Source organism: Garra rufa, chromosome 9 (assembly GCF_049309525.1).
Source record: "Garra rufa chromosome 9, GarRuf1.0, whole genome shotgun sequence".
NCBI classification, from domain to species: Eukaryota; Metazoa; Chordata; class Actinopteri; order Cypriniformes; family Cyprinidae; genus Garra; species Garra rufa.
Genome location: NC_133369.1, coordinates 10,190,634 through 10,207,717, shown reverse-complemented (window position 1 = coordinate 10,207,717; position 17,084 = coordinate 10,190,634). Strand labels below are relative to the sequence as shown.

At 34.4% G+C, this 17,084-nt stretch overlaps 1 protein-coding gene across 1 annotated transcript; it reads right to left on the bottom strand.

Annotated features, from left to right (window-relative positions):
• Nucleotides 1–972: 972 nt before the first annotated feature.
• Nucleotides 973–6,859, bottom strand: LOC141343141 (regulating synaptic membrane exocytosis protein 2-like). The gene is made up of 3 exons (XM_073847743.1): nucleotides 5,955–6,859; nucleotides 4,764–4,930; nucleotides 973–1,213 (listed from the first exon to the last, which is right to left on the bottom strand). The coding sequence occupies exons 1-3, from the start codon at nucleotides 6,051–6,053 to the stop codon at nucleotides 973–975; spliced, it is 507 nt and encodes a 168-aa protein (XP_073703844.1). The 5' UTR covers nucleotides 6,054–6,859.
• Nucleotides 6,860–17,084: the final 10,225 nt, after the last annotated feature.

Here is a 17,084-nt window from a genome sequence, read left to right as displayed (position 1 = left end):
AAATAGAAATAGAAAATATAGAAAATATTCAAATATTAGTGAAAACTATAATAGTACCATAATAACACTAAAATAATACGGGATGTAATGTCTGTAAATTTTATTCACCAGTATTTCACATTGATTTTGAAATAAATAAATTAATAAATAAATGATTGTTTGATCATTTTTATTTGCTTTAAATGAAGGCTTCAAAACGATTAATCATGATCAATCGTGATTAATCACATTCAAAACAAAAGTTTATGTTTACATACTATATGTGTTTACTGTATATATTTATTATGTTTATCAATACACACATATACATGTATATATTAAGTAAAAATATGTTAGATTTATATATAAAATATTTATAATTATATAACATAAATTATATATATACACAAATATTTTTTAAATATATACATGTGTGTATATTTATATATACATTATAAATATACACAGTACACAAATTTTGAATGCAATTAATTGAGATTAATCGTTTTGCAGCCCTACGTTAAATTAATAAACTAAAACAACCAAAACTAAAAAAACACAATGTTACTAAACCTTTAAAATTAAAATTTAAATATTTAAAAATATATGAATATAAAATAAAGAAAATATTCAAATATTAGTAAAAACTATAATAGTCCCACAATGACAATAAAATAATACTGGAAGTAATGTTCATAAATATTTTGTTTCATTTACCAGTATTTTACATTATTTAATAACTAAATAAACTAAAAAAAGGAATACTTCTGATAAATCTATTAAATATAATTAATATACTGTATTTTATTTATTCTTTTTTACTTTATTTATTTCAAAATCACTCTCACATTAAGGGTAAAACTTGGAAAGTGTATAAACCATTCTCAGTGCACCTTATTTAGTCATGAACAGAATATACCAGCAGTAAGTTTGTATCCAATGGAATGTCTTATAGCTACGGTATGAGATACAGCTGGATGCCATGGCTATAATTTACCTGAGGTCCGTCTCTGAGACCGTCCTCTGGGCCACGCCCTCTTCAGACTCCTCCTCCAGCTCTGCCTCCTCTCTGTCTACACTATTCGTCTGTCTCTTCAGCTTCCCTGCCCTCCCCCCTCCTCCCCTCTTCCTCCCCCTGTCCTCCTCTAACCCTCCTTCCACCTGCTCCTCCGGTAAAACCTCCCCAACCGACTCCTCCCCCTCCCTGGAGAGGCTCCGCCCCTGCAATGCATTGCTGTGGGCGTGGCCGGCAGAAGTAGAAGCAGAGGTGCAAGCAGCATGCAGAACAAAAATGAAGCACAGTGAAAAACAGGTGTCAAAACTACCTGAATGTAAACCATAAGTAAGAATGAATGAATGACAAAACAACAAAATAATGCAATGCAAACAGTAAAAACAACAGAAGCCAGACAGTATGCACATAAAACAGAACAAAATGTGTTTCAAACCTTGCAGAACCTAAATATTCAGCTTTGCACTTAGCTGCTGGTGATTATTTGCTAGCATTTTGGTAGTAAAAGTGAAAATGTTGGATGACAGACAAACGCTATAAAAGTACACTGCTGTTCAAAAGTTTGAGATCAGTACAATGTTTTTTTAAGATGTCTGTTACTGTATGCTTACCAAGGCTTCAATTATTTAGTCAAACATACAGTAAAAACAGCAATATTGTGAAAATGTATTACAATTTAAAATATCTATTTTGTATATGAACATATTTTAAAATGTAATTTATTTTTGTGATGCAAAACTGACTTTTCAGCATCACTACTGAAGTCTTCAGTGTCACATGATCCTTTAGAAATCATTCTAATATGATCTTACTGACCTCAAACATTTGAAAGGATGTACATATTAAATTTAAAATGTATAGACAATTTTAGGAAGTCTGCTTTGATTTGGAGCCAAACTCACCTAAACCGAACCCAATCTTGAACGCCCTCAGACCCAGATAATGAAGAAGCCTACAGAGCTGCTGTTTCTCTTAAGCCATGTACACACTGCAGCTAAATATGATCCTCACTCCTTTTCTGAGTGCTTAATCCTGTTCTGCAAACAGCATGTATTTATAAGAGTGATAACCTCATTCTATAACCAAATGAATAGCTGGAAGATTTAGATATGAAATGCATCTTGACCCATTTATTAATTTTGATATTAGTTCAGCATGCTTATATCCAAAATGACGTACAAATGAGGAACATAAGCAATTAATTTCAGAGCCAACAATATTTATAGTATTCAGTTACATTTTTATGTAGTCAGACTAATACTTTGGAGAAGAACTGTCTACTTAAACTGAAAGAGCCTGTTTGGAGAAAATTATTGTTCATCTAGTAATAAGTACTGATTACAGTATTTCACAAACATGATTTTATGAACCTTTAAATTTAGAATTTTCAAACTTTGTTGACAAACTTTGCTGTTTTAGCCAAAATTACATTTGAATTGCTTTGAATTTATTTTACTTTAAAAAAAGAAGTTCACTACCAGAATGAAAATCTTCTGATAATTTACTCACCCCATGTTATTCAAGATGTTCTTTTATACTTCAGTCCCAAAGAAATTAAGTTTTTCAGAGGAAAACATACCAGGATTTTTCTCCATATAGTGGACTTCAGTGGGAGCCAAAGGGTTAAAGGTCCAAATTGCAGTTTCAATGCAGCTTCAAAGGGCTCTACACAATCCCAGCCGAATAATAAGGGTATTATCTAGAGAAACAATTGGTAATTTTCTTAAAAAAATAAAAATGTATATACTTTAACCACAAATGCTTATCTTGCACTAGCTCATATTGAAAAGGTCATGCACAGTTAGTTCTTTGCCAGTGTATCCCAGTTTAAAAAGGTAGGATAAGACGAAAAACATCTTATTTTCTCCTCCAACTTCAAAATCATCCAACATTGTTTGCTTTGTAAACACTGGGTTGGTACTTCTGCCTAAGTTACGAGTGCGTGGTTACGTAATGCGTGAGGTCGAGCTAGTGCAAGATGAGTATTTGTGGTTAAAAAATTATATGAATTTGTATTTCTCTTAGAAAACGATTGATCGTTTTGCTAGAGAAGGCCTCGGCTGGGATCATGTAGACCCCTTTGAAGCTGCATTGAAACTGCAGTTTGGACCTTCAACCTGTTGGTTTCCATTAAAGTCGACTATTTAGAAAAAAAATCCTGGAATGTTTTCCTCAAAAACCTTAATTTCTTTTCGACTGAAGAAACAAAGACATGAGCATCTTGGATTACATGAGGGTGAGTAGATTATCGGGAAATTACTTTAATGTCCTTACATATAAATTCTGCATCCTGTTTGCATTCTTATTTAAAGTACAGGAATTAAATTGAGGTAAGGCATTTTCAACATTTTTCGAATGGTGCATAACCTAGGCAAATATTATGTTTCCAGGTGGACTGGTAAGACATTTCCTGGAAGCCAGTCAATCAGATTAGAACTGCAGGGTTTTGGATAGTGTTTATTGGTTATGTGAGCAGTATGCCTTCAGGCGGTGGGTGGTATGAGGGCATGAGGCTGAGACTAAACATGCATAAACTTCCTTCCTTGGTTTGCTAATAACTGCCAAATAATGATAATATTTCCAGCGGGGTTGCTATTTTCAACTAAAACTAAATCTGAAACTATTACAATACATTTTATTGATTTTAAATGTTCAAATAATGCTGAAATAAAACAATATATAAATATTACATTAAATATTAATTTAAAATTACTAAAACAAGAACCAAAATTCAAATAAATTAATGCTAAATAAAAATATGTGACCCAGGATCACAAAACCAGTCATAAGTAGCACAGGTATATTTGTAGCAATAGCCAACAATACCTTGTATTGGTTAAAATCGATTATTCTTTTATGCCAAAAATCATTAGGATATTAAGCAAAGAACATGTTCCATGAAGATATTTTGTAAATTTCTTACTGTAAATATGCATACACTTAATTTCTGATTAGTAATATGAATTGCTAAGAACTTCATTTGGACAACTTTAAAGTTGATTTTTTTTTTTCAATGGTTTTTTTTTTGCACTCTCAGATTCCAGATTTTCAAATAGTTGTAACTCAACCAAATACTGTCCTATTCTAACAAACCATACATCGATGGAAAGTATGTATGTATTTATGTAAGATTATGTATTAAACTTTCAGATGATGTATAAATCTCAATTTCTGACCCATATGACTAGTTTTGTGGTCCAGGGTCACATATATATTTAAAAAAAAAAAAAAAAAAAAAGTGAAAATATAATAATAAAAGCTAATTAACCCCCAGTTTCATAGATAAGGCTTAAACCTAGGCCTAGACTAAAATGTAAGTCTGAGCTGTTTCAACCGAAATAAACTTGCACTTACTGATCTTAAAATATATAAGTGCCTTTGTTTTGTCTCAAGATGCTCACTAGTAATGTAAAGTATACAAATTCCTTGAAATGTCCCTATTGAACTATGGCCTAATCCTGGCTTAGTCTAAGCCCTGTCTGTGAAACTGGGCCATTATATATCAATAAATACTACTGTATAATAGAAAAAATATTATAAAAAAAAAAAACTCCCAGTTGGTTTCCAGACTCTAACATTAGATTGGTGCAAAACACCAAATAAGTTGAAATACTAACGCCAAAAAATGAGGAATTCACTTCTGCAAATAAATGCGGTTGTAACTCCCAAACCTTTGCAGTGTGCACATGGCCTCAAAGAACACCGTTTTATGGACTGTTTCCAGACTGAACTGGTTTGATAGTGATCCCGACTCGAGAAGAGGCCATCTCACCTGATCTTGCGGCTGCCCCGCGGCCTTTCTGATTGGACAGAGATGTAGCTCATGCTGCTGAATCGAGACGCACTGCTGGTTCTCGACACAGCGGACACGTCGCTGACATCACTGTCCGAAGACTTGGCCGAGAGGTTTTCTCCCCGCTGAGGATCCCTTCCCGTACGCTGCAGAACAAACACAAGACACACGGTCAGATGCTTAAAGACAACAAACAGAAAATACCAAGAGGTTAGAGGCCAAGTGACACTTTCTCTTTCAAAATTCAAACTTCAAAATACAAAAATAAACAACAACATTAAAATAAATAATAAATACAATTCAAATGAATTAAATTAATAAAAAAAGAAGTTGCTTTGAATAAAAGCATCGAATACGTCAATTATTATTATTTTTTTAATTGAGAAAAAGTACTCCACAAAAGATGATCAGTATTATTAAAACAAAAAGCCACTGCGATTATACTAATGTATTCCTGGCTATTGTATCTTGGACAGGCATGGAGAGGTATTCTAGCGTCTTATGTAACATATTTGTTTATAAGGTGTTTATGGCTCGCTATGATGATTATAAACATTATGTTCTCAATGGCGCCTCTATCAGACAGAGCAAACAAACCGAGTCCTTATCTGCTTTTAATAGAATTCTGCAGAACTCATCGGCCTGTACAATGCTTTTCATACCACACACTTAAAAGCATGCAAAGGGAAGGCGTATATATATCCGTATATGGCACTGAATCTCAGCACAAATACTGATGCATATACTGAGCAGTGACCCTGAACCTGGAAGTATATATAGATCTATAAAAATTTCACAACTGCTGGAAGTGGGTTACCAAACAAACATCATATTTAATCCATGATCACTTAAGTTCAAATAAGCAATCTGAATGGCTGAAAAGTGCTCTGCTTTTCTGACTACCTGAACCTAGTTTAACTATAGCCAAATTAGTTAGCTAAACTAAAAGCAACAAGCAAAAAGCAGCTAAACTGATGCTTTTTAAAGGCGTGAAAGAAGATCTTAGTCAAGTCAAGTCAATAAAAAATAAAAATAAATAAAATGCACAAACATTCATGCATGTTTTATTTATTTTAGTATTTAAATAATTATAATATTTATCAGTTTAAAAAGTTAGTTTTTAACTGTTTTTCATGTTAAGTACTAGAGCGGAAGACCACATTTACTTGCCTTATGATAGTCCTGCTCCAGTCTTGAATCTGAGCCGGTTCCCTGTTTGTACTTGTTCATCTTCAGTTTCATCTGCCGCGTTCGTTCCTCAACATCCATAGCACCTGTGGATCACAGCAGACATCAATGAGTTTGTGTGTTTAGAAGGATGTTAAAAAAGGCACTGATCTGGAAGAAATCTTTCCCATTAACGACACTAATGCTGAACTAACAGCGCAAGCTAAAAAATTTTTTAGGCGTTTCATACAATGCGGCATAATCGCAGCAAATGATTCTCGGGGAAACTGAAATGTCACAGCATCACTGCAAACTACTTCTAAGCATATGAAACATCTGTCTGTTTAAAGGGCTAGTTCACCCCAAAATGAAAATGTTATGTTTATCTTCTTACTTTGTTTCTTCAGTAGAACACAAATGAAGATTTTTAACTCAAACCATTGCAGTCTGGCAGTCATATAACAGCAGTCGAAAAAAAACATACACAGATAAAACCAAATTAAACCCTGTGACTTGTGACGATACATCGTAACACAAAACAATCGGTCCGTGCAAGAAACACAACAGTATTTATATTATTTTTTTACCTTTGATCCACCACAACGTCCAACTGTCCTGAGTGTGTTCACAACAGCTGGTGCGTGACGCGTCAACATGCTCTGGCATAGTTGACACATGCGCGGAAGCGATCTATCGCATGTATACGTCGCCCATTGTTTACACAGAGAGATTGTAGGTACGACGGCTACTCAAAATGGTAATTATTTGTGCTCATCCTGACTGCTGCAACCGATTAAAAACTGAAAGACTACGTTTGCTTGCATGGACCCATCCAGGAGTATTGACTTTCACCGACTCCCAACTTTTGAGCCTGATTGTCTGAAGTTATGGTTGTTTGCTCTTCGGCACACGCCGGCTGTTGTAAATGCTCTCAGGACAGTTGGACATTGCGGTGGATCAGAGGTAAAATATATATATATATATATATATATATATATATATATATATAAATACTGTTCAGTTTCTTGCACAGACAGATTGTTCCGTGTGTTAAGACCTTAATGTATCGTCACGAGCCGCAGGGTTTAATTCAGTTTTGAATCTCAAAACTGTGGGTCCCATTGACTGCCATTATATGGCTGAAAGACTGCAATGGTTTGAGTTAAAAATCTTTGTTTCTGTTCTACTGAAGAAACAAAGTCACCTACATCTTGGGTGCCCTGAGGGTAAGCAGATAAACATGAAATTTTCATTTTTGGGTATCACTTTACACTATCACTTTAATACCAAATTGTCAATAAAAAATGTCTGTCAGTATTATTATAGATGCTTCTGTGTAAATCCAAAACACATTTGGATACTGTAAATCAAGCAGCACGGAACAGAAAAAAAATTATAAAATCAAAAAGCTAACTGATTTGTTTAGGTATTTGTGCAAGAGTTGAAAAACAACACAAACCTGACACATACAGCATCTGAATTGTAAAGTACAGTGCCTTGCAAAAGTTCATTTTTTTCACATTTTGTTTTGTTGCAACATTATGTTAAACTGCTTTAAATTAGTTTTTCCCCACATCAATTTACACTCCATACACCATAATAATGACAAAGCAAAAACCAGATTTGCAAATTTTACAAATGTATTAAAAATAAAACACTGAAATAAGTACATTGCAAAAGTATTCATACCCTTAACTTAGTACATAGTTGGGGCACCTTTACAGCCTCAAGTCTTTTTGGGTATGATGTGACAAGCTTTGCACATCTGCATTTGGCAATTATCTGCCATTCTTTGCCTCACCTTTTCACCTCTCTGTCAGCTTGGATGGGGGCTGGCAGACATAGTTGTTCCAATCGTCTTCCATTATGGATAATGGAGGCTACATGCTTCTGTGAACCTTCAGTGCAGCAGATATTTTTCTGAACTCTTCCCTAGATCATTGCCTAAATGAAAGTCTGTCACTGAGCTCTACAGGCAGTTATCTTGACCTCAGGACTTGGTTTTTAATCTGATATGCATTTTCAGCTGGTAGACCTTTTCTGAGAGGTGTGTGCCTTTCTAAACCATACTCATTCAAATGAATTTGCCACAGTTTAACTCCACTTGAAGTGTAGTAACATCTAGAAGCAATATGAATGCTCCTGAGCTAAATTTCGAGTGTTCCAGAAAAGGGTATGAATACTTATGCAACAGGATCTTTTCAGTTTTTTATTTTTAATAAATTTGCACAAATGTTAAAAACCTATTTTTTGCTTTGCCATTATAGAGTAGGGAGTGTAGACTGATGTGTGAAAAAAGTAATTTAAAGTAGTTTAACATAAGGCAGCAACATAACAAAATGTGAAAAACAAAAAAAACAAAGGGGAATGTATGAATACTTTCGCAAGGCACTGTATTCTCTATTTATTCACCATTAGTAAATCAGATTATACAATAAATTAAGTGCATGTGCAAAGTATAATTTAGCATTTAGTATAATTTAGAGCTAAAAACATTTTATGCATACTTTGCAGTTTGTAGGGTGGTTGCATGCTTACTGGCCAGAGTCTGTGATACTAAGACTAACACTGAGACTAATTTTATTGAATGCCAGGTAAAAATCAATTTGATGCTTGCTCATAGCACAAAACCATATAAACGTCTAAAACTTAAAAACAAGCTATAACTAAAATAAGTAAAACAGAACTGAATTTTGTGGCATGTAAAGCAAACTACATCTGTCTTTGTCAGCGCAGGTGCCGTAAATGTCAATAGCAATTTTCTCTTGCCAATAGCAATTGTGCTGTTAAGTAATTAACATGTTCAGCAAATTACCCAATGATTAGTGCTCTCAGAATCATTAGATTAATTGTATTTAATTGCAGCGCCATAGTGCAATTCATACATGCAGTGTGTTTTCTAAGTTTAATGCCACATTCACAACTGAAAGTGCTTTTAGGACACTTTGCATCATGGGAAATCTTTCCCCAAGTCAATCCGTATACAAAAGTTAGTTTGATATCTGCAATGCCAAAACCATAAATACATTTCATTGTACAGTTCATTGTCTGATACTCTCTATCACTTTGAAGTTGTTCAAAGAGAGATTGTGGAAAAAAACAAGCACACCAATAAAAAAGGATGAAAGTGGATGCAAATAAAACTGAAATTGACATTAATACCTGGAAATAGCTATGATGTGATCTATCTGCACTTACATTTGTCTATATACAATACCGTTTAAACAGTTGGGGTTGTTTTCTTACTTTTATTCAGTAGGGACACATTAATTTTGATCAGAATCTACTTGACAGAAAAGTTACAAAAGAGTTTTACTTCAAATAAATGTATTCATCAAAATAACGAGAGAGAGAGAGAGAGAGAGAGAGAGAGAGAGAGAGAGAGAGAGAAAAGAAGCATATTAGAAAGTTTTCTGCAGGATCACGTCACACTAAAGGCTGGAGTAATGATGCTGAAAATTAAGATTTGGATCACAGGAATAAATAAAATTTTTAAAATACATTAAATAGAACACAGTTATTTAAGATTGTAATAATTTTTGACTGTTTTGACTATATTTTTATGCAGCTTTAGTCAGCATAAGATACTTCTTATAAAATGTAAAAAAAAAAAAAAAAAACTGACCCCCAACTTTTGAATGGTAGAGAATATAGGAATGTACTGCAATAATTTTCAAATACAGGACCTTCTAAAAAAAATGAGCATATTGTGATAAAGTTCATTATTTTCTGTAATGTACTGATAAACATTAGACTTTCATATATTTTAGATTCATTACACACAACTGAAGTAGTTCAAGCCTTTTATTGTTTTAATATTGATGATTTTGGCATACAGCTCATGAAAACCCAAAATTCCTATCTCAAAAAATTAGCATATTTCATCCGACCAATAAAAGAAAAGTGTTTTTAATACAAAAAAAGTCAACCTTCAAATAATTATGTTCAGTTATGCACTCAATTCTTGGTCGGGAATCCTTTTGTAGAAATGACTGCTTCAATGTGGCGTGGCATGGAGGCAATCAGCCTGTGGCACTGCTGAGGTGTTATGGAGGCCCAGGATGCTTCGATAGCGGCCTTAAGCTCATCCAGAGTGTTGGGTCTTGCGTCTCTCAACTTTCTCTTCACAATATCCCACAGATTCTCTATGGGGTTCAGGTCAGGAGAGTTGGCAGGCCAATTGAGCACAGTAATACCATGGTCAGTAAACCATTTACCAGTGGTTTTGGCACTGTGAGCAGGTGCCAGGTCGTGCTGAAAAATGAAATCTTCATCTCCATAAAGCTTTTCAGCAGATGGAAGCATGAAGTGCTCCAAAATCTCCTGATAGCTAGCTGCATTGACACTGCCCTTGATAAAACACAGTGGACCAACACCAGCAGCTGACATGGCACCCCAGACCATCACTGACTGTGGGTACTTGACACTGGACTTCAGGCATTTTGGCATTTCCCTCTCCCCAGTCTTCCTCCAGACTCTGTCACCTTGATTTCCGAATGACATGCAAAATTTGCTTTCATCCGAAAAAAGTACTTTGGACCACTGAGCAACAGTCCAGTGCTGCTTCTCTGTAGCCCAGGTCAAGCGCTTCTGCCGCTGTTTCTGGTTCAAAAGTGAATTGACCTGGGGAATGCGGCACCTGTAGCCCATTTCCTGCACACGGTGGCTCTGGATGTTTCTACTCCAGACTCAGTCCACTGCTTCCGCAGGTCCCCCAAGGTCTGGAATCGGTCCTTCTCCACAATCTTCCTCAGGGTCCGGTCACCTCTTCTCATTGTGCAGCGTTTTCTGCCACACTTTTTCCTTCCCACAGACTTCCCACTGAGGTGCCTTGATACAGCACTCTGGGAACAGCCTATTCGTTCAGAAATTTCTTTCTGTGTCTTACCCTCTTGCTTGAGGGTGTCAATGATGGCCTTCTGGACAGCAGTCAGGTCGGCAGTCTTACCCATGATTGCGGTTTTGAGTAATGAACCAGGCTGGGAGTTTTTAAAAGCCTCAGGAATCTTTTGCAGGTGTTTAGAGTTAATTAGTTGATTCGGATGATTAGGTTAAAAGCTCGTTTAGAGAACCTTTTCATGAAATGCTAATTTTTTGAGATAGGAATTTTGGGTTTTCATGAGCTGTATGCCAAAATCATCAATATTAAAACAATAAAAGGCTTGAACTACTTCAGTTGTGTGTAATGAATCTAAAATATATGAAAGTCTAATGTTTATCAGTACATTACAGAAAATAATGAACTTTATCACAATATGCTAATTTTTTGAGAAGGACCTGTATATATATTTGATAATAAATAAGTTAAAATGACTTTTTGTGTGTTTGATTTAATATGTCATTAACAATATTTTAGTGCCAAATATAAGACATTAAATACTCAGTTTCGCATCTTTTTTCAAATTTTTCGAAATCCCTATGGAGAACATAAATGGGAAAAATAATTCCAGAACCAATGCTGCTGAAAACGTATTTTGTTTCTCAAATAATGCCACCATTTTAAAATGTTTTCAAAATAAGAACACACACATGATCATAATCACATATGATTATGACTGGAGCTGACACAGAAGCTCATGAGCTTCACAACAAACAGTAACTCCACGGTTTGCAGTAAAGAAACTAGGTGATTAAAACACTCATGAAAAAGGCCAGAGAGAAGAAAAGATGGATTTAAAAGCCAGTGAAGACAACCAAACAGCAGAAAGAGAGGGCGTTCGCTTTTCAAGCACAGTCCCAGCATTTACTCCTCTATAGTTTTTACACTCATTGTTATATACAAAAATAACTATAGCTACCATATATATTTGAACAGATTTGTGTGTACTGCAGTGCAAAGTGATAATGGTTGAATCTCACAAAGCCTGTCAAAATTTTTTTTTTTTTTTTTTTTTTTTTTTTTTAATGAAGCCTATATTTTTTTTTCTTTGAAATTTGAGGGGAAATATATGGAAGCTTGTTTCTGCAACTGAATTAAAAATGAAAAAAAAGGTAATTGCAACTTTTTTAACTCACAATTTTGTTTTTCATAATTTTAAGTAGCATTATATCTTGCAATTCAGATTTTTTTTTCTCTGTATAACTAGCAATTGTGAGTTATAAATTCAGAACTGTTAGGCATAAACTTGCAATTGCAAGAAAATATCAGAATGGTGAGCTTTTGTCCTCAGAACTGAGTTTATAACTCACAATTCTGAGAAAAGAAGTAGGAATAGTGGGATATAAACTCACTATTTCAAGAACATTTGCAAAATTTGCAATTGAAAGAAAAAACAGATTTTTTTCATAATTGTTAGTAGCATTATATCTTGCAATTCAGATTTTTTTGTCTGAATAACTAGCAATTGTGAGTTATAAAGTCAGAACTGTTAGATATAAACTTGCAGTTGCAAAAAAAGATTTGAATGGTGAGCATTTGTCCTCAGAATTGAGTTTATAACTCAATAGTTTCTAAATAGTTGCTATTCCGCAATTTTCTGACTTTATACCTCACAATTGTTCATATAAAATATATAAAATATTCAAAAAGTTCATAATTCTGACCTGTTTTCTCAGAATTTGGGGATTTAAAAAAGAAAAAAAAGTCAGAATTGTAAGGTATAAACTTCCAGTTGCGAGAAAAAGTCAGAATTGCACGTTTATATCCTGCAATTCCAACTTTATAACTCACAATCGTGAGTTTATATCTCATAATGCTCACATTAGAACTTGTACTCGCACTTGTACTCACTTAGAACTTGCAATTCTGAGAAACGAGTCAGAATTGTGAACATTTATTCCATGGTGGAAAAAAGCTTCCATAGAAAAGACATGTCTTCTGTGAGAATAAACCCATTCATTATGTGCACACACTGCAGTTTGACCTGCTGGAATAGCCATATAAAAACAGTTTCTGATGGTTTCTAATTGGTCCAAACTAGTCATTAGCTGATCTAAGAGTCTCAAAATTATAAATCATTTTTAATTTTTGGGTGAATTGTTCCTGAACGGGAGTGTGACAAACAGAGAGGAGCTGGGACACGGCGTGGAGGAAGATGAGAAAAGCAAAGCAGAAGAAAGGACAGACCTGAGTTTGTCCGACTGGGGGAGTCCGTGTCTTCTGGGAGGGGGGGGGGGTGAGGGGTGAGGGGGTCACATCACAAAAACGGACAGACAGACAGAGGAGAGGGGTGTGAGAGGAGGTGTGCAGAAAGAAGGGACGAGAAACCAGGGGCAAAAACACACGGGAGGGAACACATCAACAACAACAACACATACAACAACAACAACAACAACAACAACACCACCACACAAAAAATGAGGGAAATACAGTACGACACACAACAAGCAGATAAAACCACAAACACAAGTTTCAAGTTCCAAATAGAAAAAATTATTAGGGAAGAGAAAAGGAAAAGTAAATCACAGCTCAGAGGGAAAATAAGAAGAGCAGCCAGTCCTGCTTCAAAACAAACCCTGAAACGCTAGAGGAATGTTAATAGAACATGCAGACAGGAATGAATAATAAAAAAAAAAGACCTGTGGAAAGAAAGGAATATAGAAGAGAGGAAGAAGACAGGCTCCACAAACCCTGAAGAGAAATAACCTTCATTGGACAAGACCAGGTCCTGACACTAATCAAACGTGTTTTTATGGATGCTAAACACAACACTCACAAATATCTATGCACCATTTATCGCACAAAATTAACATCCTACTCCAGGTGATTTCAAGTCTCACAGTAATTTTCCAGCAGTTAATTTAAAAAAAAATGCTGTAACGCATACTCCAGAGTGGTTTAGTTTTGGGGTCAGTAAGATTTTTTGAAAGAAATCAATGTTTTATTCAGCATAGGCACATTAAATTGATCAAAATTTATCTTTTTTTTTTTTTTCATAAAAAAAACAACTGTTTTCAAAATTAATATTTTTTTGAGCAATAAATCAGCATATTAGAATGATTTCTGAAGAATCATGTGACACTGAAGACTGAAGTAATGATGCTGAAAATTCAGCTTTGCATCAGAAATAAGTTCAGTTTTCAAATATATTCCAACCAAAAAAAAGTTGTTTTAAATTGTAATATTTCACAATATTACTTTTTTATGCTTTTTATTGATCAAATAAATGCAGCCTTGGTGAGCATAAAAACATTTGGTGTTTCTTTCAAAAACATTACAATAATAATAAAAAAATGTATCAACTCCAAATTTTTATATGGTCAAAAGTGCATGACTGCAATTTTATCATCGGTGGCCACCGAATTCTCCTACTATTACTGACCCAGCTTTAGACAAATTAGAGAAAAATAAGTGGTCACTCTAATTTCACCATAAAACTGTTTTCTTTGCTGATAAAAGTGGACATTCTGCAGGCATTTACTGCAAGCAAGCAAAAGATATCCAAAGCATGTCTGAAAGCATTTACAGTTGAGGTCAAAAATGTACATCCCCTTTCAGAATCTGCTAAAAGTTACTTATTTTACCAAAATAAGAGGGATCATGCAAAATGCATGTTATTGTTTGTTTAGTACTGATCTGAATAAGATATTTCACATAAAAGATGTTTGCATATGTTCCACAAGAGAAAATAATAGTTGAATTTATAAAAATGACCCTGTTCAAAAGTTTACATCCCCTTGAACAACTGTGTTGTTACCTGAACGATCAACGATGTGTTTTTTTGTTTGGTGATAGTTGTTCATGAGTCCCTTGTTTGTCCTGAACTGTTAAACTGTCTGCTGTTCTTCAGAAAATTCCTTTAGGACCCACAAATTCTTTGCATTTTTAGCATTTTTGTGTATTTGAACCCTTTCCAACAATGACTGTATAATTTTAAAATCCATCTTTTTACACTGAGAAACTCATATGCAACTATTACAGAAGGTTCAAATGCTCACTGATGCTCCAGAAGGAAAAAACATGCAGCTGGGGAGGTGAAAACTTTTTGAATTTGAAGATCAGGGTAAATTAGACTTATTTTGCCTTCTGGGAAACATGCAAGTATCTTCTGTAGTCCCTGAAGGGCAGTACTAAAGGAAAAAATATGATGTTTACGCAAAATGAGAAAAAAAAAAACATATCTCCATTCTGTTCAAAAGTTTTCACCCCTAGCTCTTAATGCATTGTTTTTCCTTATGAAGCATCAGTGAGCGTTTGAACCTTCTATAACAGTTGCATATGAGTCCCTCAGTTGTCCTCATTGTAACACGATGGATCATATAGTCATTGTTGGAAAGGGTTCAAATACACAAAAATGCTAGAAAACCAAGGAATTTGTGGGACCTGTGTGATTTTTCTGAAGAACAGCGGGCAGTTTAACTGTTCGGGACAAACAAGGGACTCATAAACAACTATCACTAAACAAACACAGTATTAAGAATCAAGGGGATGTAACTTTTGCACTGGGTTATTCTGAAATATTCAAATATTATTTTCTCATGTGGACTACATGTAAACATCTTTTATGTGAAATATATTTTCCAGGTCAGTACTAAATAAACAATAACATGCATTTTGTATGATCCCTCTTATTTTGGTAAAATAATTAACATTTTGCAGATTCTGAAAGGGGGATGTAAACTTTGACCTCAAATGTACCTTTATAAAATATATTAAAAAAACACTTTAGTTAATCTTACAAACTGACTACAAATAAAGGTTCTTTATTGACATTGATGGTTCCATGAAGGATCTTTAACTTCCACTCCACAAAAGGTTCTGTATAGTGGTAAAAGGTTCTTTAGAATGTTAAAGTGTTCTTCACACTAAAAAATAAGTTTCATTATGGAATCAACAATCACTGCAAAAAAACAAAACAAAACTTTGAAACCATTATTTTTATGAATGTAGTCAGAACATCATCATACACTTCACTCCTGCTGATGCTTCAGTTTAGCCCTAATTCTCACTGATCGCAGATATCCCAGCACCCTCGTTTAGATAATTTGTTCAATGCCCGTTTAGTATTTTACATAATGGCGCTGGCGTCTAAGTCCACTGTTTTGCACTAATTGGACACCCTCCTCCTTCCATATTCAAATTCTTTATCTGTATCTTCACAGAGAACACAATCTGCTGATACGGCTCATTTTTTCTCCGTTCTTCATTGTTCTCTTGAGCCGTGCTTTGATTCGCCACAGCATTAATCACGCCACGACCCTGCGTGCATGATCTTGTGTACCCAAGCACATTTCTTATGCATTAATCACCCTCAAGATGCCATTCCACACAGACGGCTGCACTGATGAGACATTCATTAGCCAGACCTGATACGGAACCCTATTAACCCCCCCAACACACACACACACACAAGTAACCATCTTATCAGAAAGCTATTCTGGACCAGGATCCTCAGAACAGGAGAAACACTGTTCTGCTTTTTCACTGAAGATGCTTGTATCACTGTCGTCTCATTTGCGTTTAGCTCAGTAATACTGCACATTCAACAGAGTAATACATTTGTCTGAAGCTATATTCATCATACGCAGCTCTATAATTTCCATCAGATGTGAAGATGAACATCTCAATTTAAATAGACACGGGTTTTAAATTTTTGAATAAGTTCTGATTGTACAATGCAAATGCACAATTAAAACCCACACAAAAAGAGCATGTCTACTTATTTGTGACTGGTTAAATGTGAACTGACAGCTAATTGTCTGTTTAAAAAATGTAAGTAAAAGCAAAAGCAACATAAAATGCACAGTAATTTAGTTCATATTTCCAGCGTTTTAATAAAGATTTTTTAAAAGATTCTTTTAGAAACATGCACTACTGTTTCAGATCAGATTTTTAAAAAAGAAATTGATACTTTTATTCAGCAAGGATGCATTAAATTGATCAAAATTGACAATAAAGACATTTAAATTTTTAATGTACAAAAAAATCTATTTCAAAGAAATAATAAAAAAAATGACCCCAAATGTTTGAATGCTAATATACTACCAGTCAAAATTTTGGACAGTAATATTTTAAATAAGTCTCTTCTGCTCATCAAGCTTGCATTTATTTGATCCAAAGTACAGCAAAAACAGCAAAATTTTGAAATATTTTTACTATTTAAAATAACTGTTTTCTATTTAGAATTTTTTCAGGTTTCCTAGATGAATAGAAAGTTCAGAAGAACAGCATTTATCTGAAATATTTTTTTTTGT

Coding starts and splice junctions, on each gene's coding strand:
- LOC141343141 (XM_073847743.1), bottom strand. CDS start 6,053: ATGGATGTTGAGGAACGAACGCGGCAGATGAAACTGAAGATGAACAAG. Junction 4,931..5,954: donor TGGAGCAGGACTATCATAAG/GCAAGTAAATGT, acceptor TTTGTTCTGCAG/CGTACGGGAAGGGATCCTCA. Junction 1,214..4,763: donor CGGGGCAGCCGCAAGATCAG/GTGAGATGGCCT, acceptor CCACGCCCACAG/CAATGCATTGCAGGGGCGGA.